This window comes from Tinamus guttatus, unplaced genomic scaffold, assembly GCF_059628265.1.
Source record: "Tinamus guttatus ecotype Peru unplaced genomic scaffold, ASM5962826v1 Tinamus_guttatus_pri_ptg000048l, whole genome shotgun sequence".
Lineage (NCBI taxonomy): Eukaryota > Metazoa > Chordata > Aves > Tinamiformes > Tinamidae > Tinamus > Tinamus guttatus.
In genome coordinates, this window is record NW_028288582.1 from 11,826,036 (window position 1) to 11,839,028 (window position 12,993).

At 32.4% G+C, this 12,993-nt stretch overlaps 1 protein-coding gene across 4 annotated transcripts in view; it reads right to left on the reverse strand.

Annotated features, from left to right (window-relative positions):
* The window catches only part of PPP4R4 (protein phosphatase 4 regulatory subunit 4), a 59,898-nt gene that overhangs the window by 20,966 nt on the left and 25,939 nt on the right, over nucleotides 1–12,993 (reverse strand). For all 4 annotated transcript variants that reach the window (XM_088539692.1, XM_088539691.1, XM_088539690.1 and 1 more), the window contains exons 7-12: nucleotides 11,340–11,447; nucleotides 8,222–8,343; nucleotides 5,527–5,649; nucleotides 4,212–4,381; nucleotides 3,207–3,326; nucleotides 1,217–1,294 (exon numbers count right to left, since the gene is read on the reverse strand). In XM_088539692.1, the coding sequence (XP_088395818.1) occupies nucleotides 1,217–1,294; nucleotides 3,207–3,326; nucleotides 4,212–4,381; nucleotides 5,527–5,649; nucleotides 8,222–8,343; nucleotides 11,340–11,447 (721 nt within the window). The remainder of the gene's footprint in view (nucleotides 1–1,216; nucleotides 1,295–3,206; nucleotides 3,327–4,211; nucleotides 4,382–5,526; nucleotides 5,650–8,221; nucleotides 8,344–11,339; nucleotides 11,448–12,993) is intronic.

Here is a 12,993-nt window from a genome sequence, read left to right on the forward strand (position 1 = left end):
GTTTTTATTTACATTATTATCACAGGCAGAGCTTTCTATACAATGCATACCATGAAATATTCAAACATGAACACTCATTCTTAAGAAAGATTCATATTTCAAAAACAGTTAAATAATAATCTTGGCAGACATGAAAACATGAAGACAGTATATTTGCCAGATGAATCTTTCCTGCTTTAAGAAAATCCGTAGTTGACAAATTAAAATATATATAATTAATAAAATAACCTTACTTTTAAGCATTGTAATCTCAGAAATGGGACTAGAAAAGCACACTATTAAATACTTTCTGGTACCTATTCAGAGGATTTAATATATCTTAAATTGTTATTATTCAGCTAACTTCATAGGGATTGAAATGTATTTTTAAATATCCCCAGCTGCTTTTAAGTCTCAACTTCAGATGTTCAACTTGAAAAATGTTCTAAGATGGGTCAAAATGTCACAATTTATAAGCAGATACTCTAAGATTATTTTAAATTTTCTTGAAAATGTCTACTACTGGATACCAAAATAAAATAGAGCACCTAAAAAGCAGTACTCTTTTACGTCAATCCAAAGTTCCTACACACAGAGGAAAAAAGATATCAGAAGCACTGTCATCAGAGATGATTTGGTATCAAACATAAACACTTCTCTTTTTTCAATCCAAAATAAACCTCACCACATTGTGTTCAGTATGGCTGTTTCATATTTTACAGACGGTAAAACTGAGGCACACTAACATACACAACTGTCTCCAGAACACTCAGTTAATCAGCATGAGAATTCAAACAAGAACCCTTTCTGTATGCCCTGATCTTTGAATCATACATAACTTCTTTATCCCTTTTCAGCTGAAGAAATGAAAATAAAACCTAGTAAAAACCTGGAATACCATAAATAACCTATTTTAATACATTACCAATATCAAACCTTTTCACAGAAATTACATGGTAATAAATACTAAAATAATTAATAAAATATTTGAAGTATTCAAGTAGCTAATATATCAAGTACTCTAAAAGCTAGTAAAATCACTGTGAGTTCACTCAACTCAAACATCTTCCTATTTTCCTCCTGAACTATAGAAGTCTTGCAGTCTTTATGAAGACTGTGAAACAGAGCTATCGATCATATCAAACAGTCAACACTTTGTTTTATTAGCATTATTAAACCACTAGATAATCGGCTTTAATGCAGCAAACAAAAGAAAGTTGCGATGAGAGCACATTACCTCCAGTGACTCATCCTGTAGCAGTGTTACCAGTTCTTTATGTATTGTATACACACCAGAATTCAAAAGCTTAGCAACCTAAAAATGACAGCGAGATAATAAGGTGAAACACTTTAGCTCCATGGAACCTTAACAGTCACATTACATGTGCTTACTTTGAGGCAAGCGTGCACAAGGGATATGGAGCCATTGTTTAACACTAGCCTGCTAAAGTTACATACATTTTACTTATCACATTATGAAAAATGTTTTTTTAAAGTATATGTGACAAAAACTATTGTCTAACTGTGAAGTATGCTTTTAGGATTAACTCTAACACATTTTTCAAAAGTGTTTTAGACTGCAAAGCAAGGCCAGAGAAATTCTTTCTAGAATATTAAATATCCTACTTCATGCTCCTCAGGAGAGTGAACAGTCACTCAGCTCTATAATTTACCCCCCCCCCCAAAAAAATAAAAATAAAAAAAGAAGCAAATACAGAAATTGGCTTAGTCAGTTCTGGACTTTACATTTCCTGACATTCCTTCTGAAGGTTTCAGTCCTTAACTCAAGGCTTTTCTTATTGTGACTCATATGTCACGTATAAAGTTTTGCAGAAACAGAAGTCAATCTCCAAACTACAAAAAAGGTTTTACAACAAATATGAGATATACTTGAGGTTTTGAGATTTCTACCATATGCAGTCATTTAGATACTTCTAACAGTTTTCTTTATATGAATCAAACGAGCTTACTTCCAATCAAGAAAAAGTTTTAGGGAAATAGTTAATTAATTGAAAAAAAACATATATATCCACCTAGAAGTGAATGCCATTAATTATTTGTACCTGTGACACGTGTCTGCCTTCTTATAGTGTTAAAAATAAATCAAACAGCAATAAATGCATATTGGCCTAATTTTACAGGTATTTTTTACTGAGCAAATCTCATATGAAATACTATGCAGAGCAACATGCTAATTTTACACTTCAGCAATTAATTTGATCTTCACTTCATCAAAAGGCAAACAACTGGAAATCCATCTGTCTTACTAAAGACAGTGGAAAGAAAATTACTTTAGCTTCATTTATAGCTCCACTACTGATTTAAAAGCTTCCAGGAAGCTGCTTAACTTCTCATTATCTCCAGCTACAGAACGAGATAAAAAGCTAGGCTACGGGACTGAAACAAAGCTTCTCAGCAAAACAGTGTGAATACCTAGGACAAAGATCTCCCTATGTGGATTATTAAAATCAGCAGAGTTACAGTATATTCATTTCTGGAATTCACCCCATATAGCCAACAGCATCTACGCAGTTGTGCATTTTTTAAATTTTTTGAAAATAATGTAACAGCGCTTATATAAATCTGAATATATGCTTTTACATTTGCATAAATTTCAAAGTAGTTGCATATTAAATTTAAGCAATTAACTTACACTCAAAAAATATAAATATTCTCCACAGACTACTAGCGCAATAGCTAACTGTACAGTTCTAAAGAAGGGTTTCAGGACCAGAGTGGAAAGTTCCTTTCTCCTACTTGTCTCAGGTTTAATCAGTCTCCATATTTATCTATCTGCTTTGTCTTCTTTTACTTAATTTCTTCTTTCAGTAAAGTTTCTTCTGTTTTGCATTGTGAAATTAAAGAACTCATCCTGCCTTGATCCTCATTTGTTCTCTGACCCATGGCAATAGCATTCAAAATCTTAACATATTCCAATTACTCTATTCACTTATGTCATTACGTAACACTTGATCTTTTTGAATTTCTTCAAACTTTTCTTACTTCAGAATTCAATTATCAATAATAACTTCTTCTAGCCAAATGCCAAGTCACGTAAGTAAATATGTGTACCTAGGCTATAATTGTGTAGCAGAAGAGACTGACCACTAATAAGTTTTCTCAAGTCTTTTTATTTCGGTTTAACAATCACAAATATAAGTTTAAGAGGAAAATGGTATAAAGCAGAAAAGAGCTCAAGTCATAACTAAGAACCTTTGTAGACCTACTTCATAGAAGCCCATGGCCATAGTGTATCTGACTGGAACTTCAGGATCATGACAAAGGCAGAAGAATGTAGAATACAGTTCCAAATGAAAATTCTTTGGATCCACAAAAACAATCATGGCCTGTGGAAAAAAAAAAAAAAATTATTAACTGTACAGACAAGGTTCACACACACACACATCAGAGATTATTAGATGAAAATACAACCAGAAAGACATCTGGGGATAACAAGACTCTGATTATAAAGAGGAGGTGAAGCATTTCTGATGACCATGTGAAAACTCAGGTGTCAGGTAACTTCCAGATTTGAGTACCCCCAATTTGGATTTAGACATGCTGCAGGATTTGCCTGAAGACATAGATTAAAAACAGAGTCTCAAGCCTTAATTTTATAAGTATTGCAAATCTTTCTGTAAACTAGTGGAAGCAGCAATAGGAAACTTCAGAAAGAAACAATATTTTAGCATGCAGCAAAGCAAGCATCTGGATTTCAATATAATTGTGTGTTTACATACCTTGCTTTTTGCTCAAGTAAACCAACAGATGTCTACCTACAATCTCGGTGCTTGTCTTTAAAAGACAGCACAAAATAACTACCTGCTAGTTCTTGGAACAAAGACATATGCTTTAAATATAAATGCAAATACCAAAACACAGAATAAATCACTAGGTTTAAAGGCCTTAAAGGACTTTTTACATTTAGGAACCTAACTATTCATAGTTGAGAGCAAGCAGAACATTCACTTTTGGAGGGTTTAAAAATGGGGTCTCTGTTCAGGGTCATTTTCTCAATACTGTTGTTCTAAGAGTTTTGAGAAAACATAAAAGTACTCTCTAGTCCAAATTTTCCAGTGTTCTTTTCCTGAAACTTTGCAATTAGAAAGCTTTCTAGCAATGCTTTTGTACAACATCTACTCTAAGCCATTTACTTGAACTTTGCATGGGAGGGCTAGAATATATCTAAAAATGTTTGATGTGTGAATGATGTGCATGATCAGCCTACTTACTGGAAAATTGTAAGCACAGTTCTTCCTCACTGAAATATATTTCTTTTCCTGTTCCAGAGTTTGAAGTTGTAGTTGATTATCATTGTGTCCATTCTCCTGTTGTAAACCCAATGTGCAAAGTTTCTTATAAAATTCTAAAAATCGTAAGTGCTGCTCAGGAGTAAAAATGCCTCGAGAAAAAAAAAAGAAAAAAAAGTGATAATGGCTTGTTGTTCTCATTACAAATTCTATCAATAACATCCAAAAAGCAGATCTTATTTGTGAATCTATCAAGTATATCAATTTTTATTCTCCCCTCTTCCCTCGAGTCTAGTGGAGTATCATTGATACACATTACACAGACAGAAAATTACAGAAAATGAAATAATTCTAGAAAGTGAACACTAACTACAAAAAGATTGAGTCTTGATGGACATGTTTGGCTGTTCTACTAATACTGATTATTCATGACTGAATTTTGAGCTCTTTATGGACCTTGATGACACAGAAAAATTACACAGAAAGTGGAAAAATTAGGCCACGTTGCTAAAGCTAATAAGGAGGTATAGGAATATGCAAGGACAAAATTTATAAATATCAGAACCAACTAGAAAGCAAACAGGAAGATTATGTCAAAAATCAAAAGCAATAACTTGATAACTCTATTAGTAATAAGAGAAGGACCAAGGAAAAAAAGCTCATTTTGCCATTCAAGACAGAGGAGAAAGCTGTTAGTCACTGAAGTCAAGAAAGAGAAAGAGTGAGAAAGAGTGCTTAGGTGCTTATGGGGCAGGTGTACTTAAAACGAAAGAATAACAAAACCTTTTGAGCTACCTCTGGTCATAGACCGCACATGACAAACAACGTCAAACTATTAAAAAAAAAAAAAAAGAATTTTTGTCCTGTGCCTCAAATAAACGTATCTAGCACAGAAGTGAGCATACACATTACAATGTGATCTCAAGGATTTCTAGTTTCAAAAGTTTAAACATCCAACTCTCCTAAATATCTGACAAAGTATCAAAAAAGATTAGTCAAACCAATAAACCAAAACCATCATATTCCATCTCTGTCCTTGCCATAACAAAAACAATAAACAGATGGATACACCTTTAGAGGAAATTCACAAAATTCAAACTTGATGAGGTAAATTATTTCAAACTTCTAATTCTCTATGTACTTTCCTAAACATCATTTCACAGATAAATTCGGGCTAACTGGATATTATGTCAAATGATGATTAAATATTAGTCATTAGGATTATGACTAAATATGTAAAATTTTCTGATCTCCTCTCTTTTTTTTTTTTTTTTTTTTAAAGAGAATTAAAACATACCATATAGTCCATTACAGAGCTTCCCTAAATGGAATGATAAGGAAACTAGAATAGATTCATCTGCTTTGAAGGACTTTTCACAGAATGATTTCACTAAAGGGAGAACCGTTTGACTTCTATCATCTGAAAGACAAGCAAGATTTCTCCGTCAGTTCCTGGTCATCAAACACTTAAAAAAAAAAAGAGCACATACAAATTTCCATAACAAGTTGTAAAAAATATCTGCTAACATGGAGAAAATAGAGAGAACGACCAACATAGTACTAAAGTATGGTTCTTAGTTTTTAAGACCTTACCTGCCATTCCATTTCTTCTTCATGTTTTTAAAATAATAATAATTTTTAAAGGGAGGGCATCCACCAAAGAAACCCTTTTGAACCACAGCATATGAGTAAATGAACAGTTGCTAACTTCTTTTAGCATGATATCTATTTGGAATTTATGGAGATAAAGAGAGAATATGACTAACGGTGCAAAAGAGAAATCTGTGTGTGTTAAAAGTGAGTTTTTATAACCTACTGAGAAGAGGTTGAAAGTCTTATGGTAAAAAATAAATTCACAGTGAAACAAAGTAATTAAGTGCAGGGGAAAGAAATTAAACCAATTAGAAATAAAAGTTGAATTGAGCAAATAATGTCGTGTGCTCTGTCTCCCTACAAGATGAAGGAGGAAAACGTTCAAATTGAAACATTTTGACTTGTATTTTTAATATAATAAATATTAATATACTGTATTTTTAATGGTCACATTTTTAAGAGATTAGGATTTTTTTACATGGTGGCATAACATCCAAATTCAGCAAGTGTTTGGGGTTGAACAAAATATTTAAGTTGACCTGTTATCATTGAAAACAAAATATTTTCATTTTGTGGGGAACAAACTAGCAGATAATTATGGATTACTTGCAAAGTGTTCATTTACTAGTTCAGCCATGTATCCAAAAAGCACACAACCCGAACCTCTAGAAACACATTCCTTGCAAAACTATAAATAATCCCCAATGACTTTTCCTCAAGCCTTCCTTCAGTAACTAAAATCAACAGTTACAGTAATTTTTGGGGGCGAGGAGAAAGACTAGGAGGAAAAAAGTTGCATTTCAATGTAAATGACTAAAATAATTTGAAAATTAACCTATTATACTTACTAATGCAAGTCCTAACAGCTAAAAATTCCACTTATGGCATTCTCCCCCAACAATCTTATTTCTTTACATACTTCTCCATATGGCTTATATGCAATCGTGTATTTTAGTAATTCATCAACAAGTTCCTGTAAAGTAAATATTTGCTCCTCACTTATGCATCAGGAAGGAATAGCATAGTCAGTAAAACAGGAGTGGGAGTCGGAAATGTGGTGCAAAATAAAGTCACTAATGAAGATAAATAATGATGAAATTTGGAGAAAAAGACAGTATAAAGTGAAAAGTGGCAAATAATAAGCAGTGATCAACCATCACCAGCTCAACAGAGATTCTTTCTTCTTTTTTTTCTTTCTTTCCTTTTTTTTCTTGGGTCACATACACTGCAGTATGCATCTCTTTGCATACTGCTTTGCTCTTTTGGATATTTCTAGAGGTTCAAAAAAATTGGAGAATAAATTAATAACAGAATTGGAAAAGCTCTGAAAAAAATAAAATAAAATCCCAGCAGGGTAGGGGGTTGTAGCGGGCTGGAGCATGTAAATACTCCAGCTAGCCGGAATTACACTGGAAGCAGTTCTCCTCAAAGTTTGCTCCAACCAACATTGATGTGAATTTGGGATGAGAATCTGAGAGCCATGAACATAGGTTTCCCATCACCACTAAGCCAAAAGAACCAGACACAACATGGAATTTCCCCTTCCTCACATGAAGGCACAGACGCTCATCCCTACATCTGAAGAATGACATATATGCATTGATTAGGGAAAAGGTAGGTTGCTGGGAAAACACAAGCATTTATGCTTTTTGTTTCATATATAATGAAAAGCTTTAAAAAATATACTACTTTCTCTTTGTAAAGGAAAAATCTTTCAGTGCCAAATACAGTCAATTTTAAAGGGATTTAAAAAGCAACTGCTGGTGTTTAGTACATCTTAAAAATGCATCAGTTGCGTGTATTGCAATTTACAGGTCATGAAGAAATATTTTCTGTTCAGAAATTTATTAATGCATCTGACATATAAAGTGAATGCTAAAACTGCAAGATTTACTGATACATACATAAATATCACATCACTACTCCAGCCTGGCTTCTTCAGCTCAGAAGGCATGCTGCAGTTAGGACTAGCTTTACTTAAAGCTCTTATTTTTTATTTAAGAAAATTACAAAAACAGTTAACAGTAAATGAGCACAAAAATTGATTATCTGTTGCATTAAATTATTGTGATACAGATCTTACAGTATTAAGTAAAAGACAATAACTCAATATTCTGATCAGCTATAAAGTAATTTTATTCAACTTATTCAACTCATTATATTAGAAACCTGGAATAAGAAATAAGAGGATTTTTAGACAGCTAGTTCATACCCCTTTTGAAATTATTTTGTATGATGCATTTTAAGATATGAAATATACAAGTGTAAAGGATAAAAACTGTAAACCAAACAAATGAAATGTCCTAAAAATTCCGACAGAACAAAAATTACTTGAACACATTTGTAAGGTGTCTTCAAGTCTTAATAACTGTGCTTGCAAGTCTAAATTAAGCTCTTACCTGCATCAAACATTTCAAGCAGATTCACTAATGTCTCAAAGGCTGCAAGACGCACACTGCTGCCTTCATCTCTTGCCAGTTCTACCAATTCAGGAAGCACCACGGTTTTTGTTAGTTCTGTCCTGCACAGCAAGGCAAACAGTCAAGGAAAAAATATGCAATGAAACAATGTTTCAATACAAATTCTTACTTATTCTTACTACACCATTATTTTGGTGGCCAACAAGTTAAAAATGACAAAGCTGCAACACAACGAAAATTAAATAAAAACAATGAATGCACATAATCTCAGGACTTTTCATCGGCCAAATAAACATGTAAGCTGAAAATGCAAAAAGCTCATCACAAAAAAGGTTTCAAACTAGCTCAAAATAAATCAGACAAAAATGTAATCTCAAAAAACGCAAGAAGTCAAGCTACATCACCGTGTGTAAGAAAATTCTTCTGATTATTACTCTGAATATTCAGAAAGTACTTAATGTAACAAAAGAATAAGGTCCAAAGTAAAAACAATTAAATATGGGTAATACAGAACCATATATATATATATATATATATATGTAGAAATAAAAATGCTAAAATATCCAACCAAAATATCAAACCCAAAAGGTAACAGCTATCCCTTCTGCAAGTCTGGGAAAACAATAATACTTTCAAAGACTTATAAATAGCAAGCACCAGCCAAATTGATTTGTACCTTACTATTTACTTATTAATGTTACCAGCAAATCTAGCTATAGGTTAACAGTTTTCTTCTGAACAGATGATTAATAATTTGTATAAAATTGCTAGAAAATACATGATAAACCTTCAGTGATTACATCCCTTAATAGTAAAAAGAAGCTGTGTGATTGCTGTCACAGTATGCCTTCAACATTTCCATTAAAAAAAAAATTGGTGTATTCCTGGTTATTTATTGTTATTTTCCTACTACTCACTCATCACCAACTTAAAACACAGCAACAGTTTATGCACTGAAATTATCCATTTTTCCATTTCTTATGAAATTAAAGATTTATGCACAAAGCAAGAGCCAACGCAGAAACTATCAGAAAGAAAGTAATGTATACAGATACATAAATGCTAAACGTAAGGGAGGGAAAAAAAAAAAATCAAGAAAAATATACAGCACAATGCAATAACTGATAACTATGCATTTAGACCTACTAAACCACAGTTTTAAAGCTGGATACGTTGCCATTGGTACTGTCAACTGCCACTACACAGCACCTATCTCTTTTTAAGACTTTCAGTGCACAGATACAATATACAATTTAGTTCATTATTAAAAATGTTAACACACAGTCAAAAAAATCTCATGTAAGTGTTAAAATGAAATGGGAATGAAGGAAGGAAGAGGATAGAAAAAGAAATGCACATGTCTTGTAAGGGTCATGGGAAAGGAGATTAGTACATCATCCTAGATGGAGATCCAGAAATCGCGAGTTAAAAACTAAACCAAGAAATGTTTTCTAAACGTGGTTCCAGTAATTTCCAGTTTGATGACGCAAGAAGTACATTTAACAGACTTCAACGTATACAAGACTTAAAACTGTCCCTCCTGTCCCCTTTGTAGAAAAAAAAATAAAAGAAAAAAAAAAATCTGATCACTCTCTGAGGATAAATAGAACCATCTCCTTATATTTAATCTCCCATTACTCAGAATTGTTTTTAAGATTGCATAAAGATATACGTATGAGATACACAGTAAAAATGAACTGAATTTCAAATTCCTCACTTCTTCAGTTTAATAAAATATTCATCAAATTTTCATTGTTATAAATAGCAATATCATCAACAAATTCTATCCTTTTCTTCTCAGCTAGAGATTTTTTTTAAATATGAATATTTGTTATGGAAAGCACTAAAAATATTTACTATGCTTTGCTCACCCTTGGTATAAAAGGAAGTAAGTATGTAAGTATGAAAATAAATGAATAATTTTCTGTTCACATTATTCACATACTACGAACATCTACAGAACAAAGGCCATACAGAACAGCTGCCTAAAGCACTTGTGTAATATTATTCTGCATTGCAATAAAAGTGATTTTTTTCTATGAATCAAGCAATTCCTGTTCTTTATAATCTTACCAAAACAATGTATATTAAGAACATAACAGTAAGCCTCAGTTTTTGCTGTGAATCCTAATTCCACTGTAGTTGAGGTAAATCATATTGTTTGCAGGGATATTTCTCTCATTTTTTTAAAGTACCTCAAAAATCTAGACCATAACAACAACAACAAAAAACTCAATCAAAAAATTGGCAGTGGCATACGAAAAGATATTTTCTGCTTCAGTGCTAGCAAATTGAAGTGCATTTTTACAGTAGCTTACAAACTTAGCTTTCAGTTTAAGCCTCATCCTTGAGTAACTCCCAGATTCACAGTTTCAAAGGCCAGAGGAACCATAAGGATCTTTTAATCTGTCCCCCTGCACAACACAGGGCAGGAAACATCACTTGACAATTTTTTCAAGTCTATAATAGCATCTACTGCTCTTTTCTCTCCAGCACAGAAATTTTAAAATAGGTGTTCACCCAAAGACCAAACCCAAACCTAACATGTTTTAATCAATTCCATTAGAATACAAGTTCCAGAACTTTTAATATGCCTCTATGTATAATACTGAGAGTCTTCAAGGTTAGAGTAAAAGCTGATAATAAACCGAAATTTGCTTTCAGTACCAAAAATAAAAATAATACTAATAATAAATTTAGCATACTTTTACAAAAGGTGGCAGAGTAATTATTTGAAACTACTTGCCATAGTCCTCATCCATTTTTAAATAGGTCTTAACCAGAAGCCAAATGACATCAATGGACAATTTAAATGATTTCAATAAGCTTTGAATTCCCTATTTCAATAAACTTTGAACTCCTTATTCAAAAAAAAAAAAGTTGCTTATGTAGTACAGTAATTTTGCTATCACATACAAATACAAACCTGAGAATGGAAAACAGCTAACTGCAATGCACAAGAAAGTATCTATATGCTCTGCATTTATTATTGATTATACATGAGTTAAATTAGAAATCTTAAAAGGAGTTTTTAGGTTATCATTAAATATTTTAGAGAGAGTTTACCTTCAGTAGCAGTTATGCAAATTTTACTCACCCTATTCCTTGAGCTATATGTTCCAGTTGCCGACACATGCAAGTTCTAACTTCATATTCTACATCCTGGCACAGTGATTTTACCAACGGAAGAATCTCTCTTTTAATACTAAAAATGTGAACATTATTCATTAATATACAGAACAAAAATATATAAAATCCACTTTGTAATATGCAAGTTTTACCCATGTATTATCTCTAAGCGCATTTTAAAAAAAATAATTTACCACACACAGCAATTAATGATGCAAAAAACTTAGTTTTTGGACTCTAATGATATAAATGATAATGATATAAAATAATACCCTGCTTCAGATAAGAAACAAAAAAGGACTTTTCTTCAAAAATATTTACAGCCATAATTTGCTCATATTTAATCTAATACTTTCCAAAGACGTGAAAATACCAAATAAACTTATTGATAATAAATTTAACAACCATTTATAGCACATTTTTTCAAGAATACAAAGAATTATGTAAATAGAAATGCAAATCCTAATTAATTTTGTCTTTGCTTTGGAAACAGAGAGCAGGAATACTAATAAGAGGTTGTTTTATTAAGTCAGAAATCACGATGAATAAGAAAACTCCTCTGATTCACACATGGATTAATCTTTTCCCATGTATACCAAAGATGCTCCAAACCTTTACACACTGCTGTGGTTCAATCTTTTGTCAAGTTCCAAAACTTCATGTAGATTTTTTTTTTCTGAAGGTAAATGCAATGCACACAGCTTGAGCAAATTCTGCAGCACCTAATACTCAGCCTTGTGAACATGCCATGTGGAAACTCAGCTGCCAAGTAAAAACAGGCTTTTATTTTTTTTTTCCCTCTTTTGAGATTAATCCGTCCAAATTTCATGAGCAGTCTACCTGCTGTAGGGCAATAAATGGTGATCCACATACTCCCATAATTATAATAGCCCTTAAGCATTATAAAATATGTAGATGAAGTTAATTCTAAGCTTCAATACAGCTGATGAAGATTGTAAAATATCCCAATTGTTTCAACTGCCAATGTGAGATGCATGCAAGGCTACAATTCACACACTCTTTGGCTCATTCTTGATTAGAATGATTCAGTCTTTGTGTGTAGATACACATATATGTTGCTAAACTCAAACAAAACTCATGAGACAAACATTGAAATTTATGGAGAAAAAAAAAAGTCCTCAGGTAGAAATTAGTGACACTTTGGGGAGATTAAGTACCAAAATAAAAACAACAGAACATGTTCAGAGGAGGTGGCCTCGCTTCACTGTCACTAATATTTATCTTTGGAAAGCATGTATCAAAGGTATATTTAGGAATAAAATGGAACAATCCACAAGAAATTTAAGATTTAAAGCTCCAACACTACAATGACTTTATGCAAGTATATCCTAGTATTTATGTTAAAACAACAGCAGATACATAGAAAAGCTATTTTGAATTCTGTTTAAGTAAAAACGCAGACAGTAGCTTGGCAGACACAGGCATTGTGTTTCCTTTCATTGCCCAAGATTCTGTTATGAGTTTAAAGTATCTCTGTCCAAAACCTTATGTTGTTTCAAAACTCAGAGAAAGGGTATGAAATAGAGATAACAACATTTTCAAGTTAGTGTGCACATCCTCTATTCATCCCAATGAAAATTAATTTGCTTCTTATAGCACAT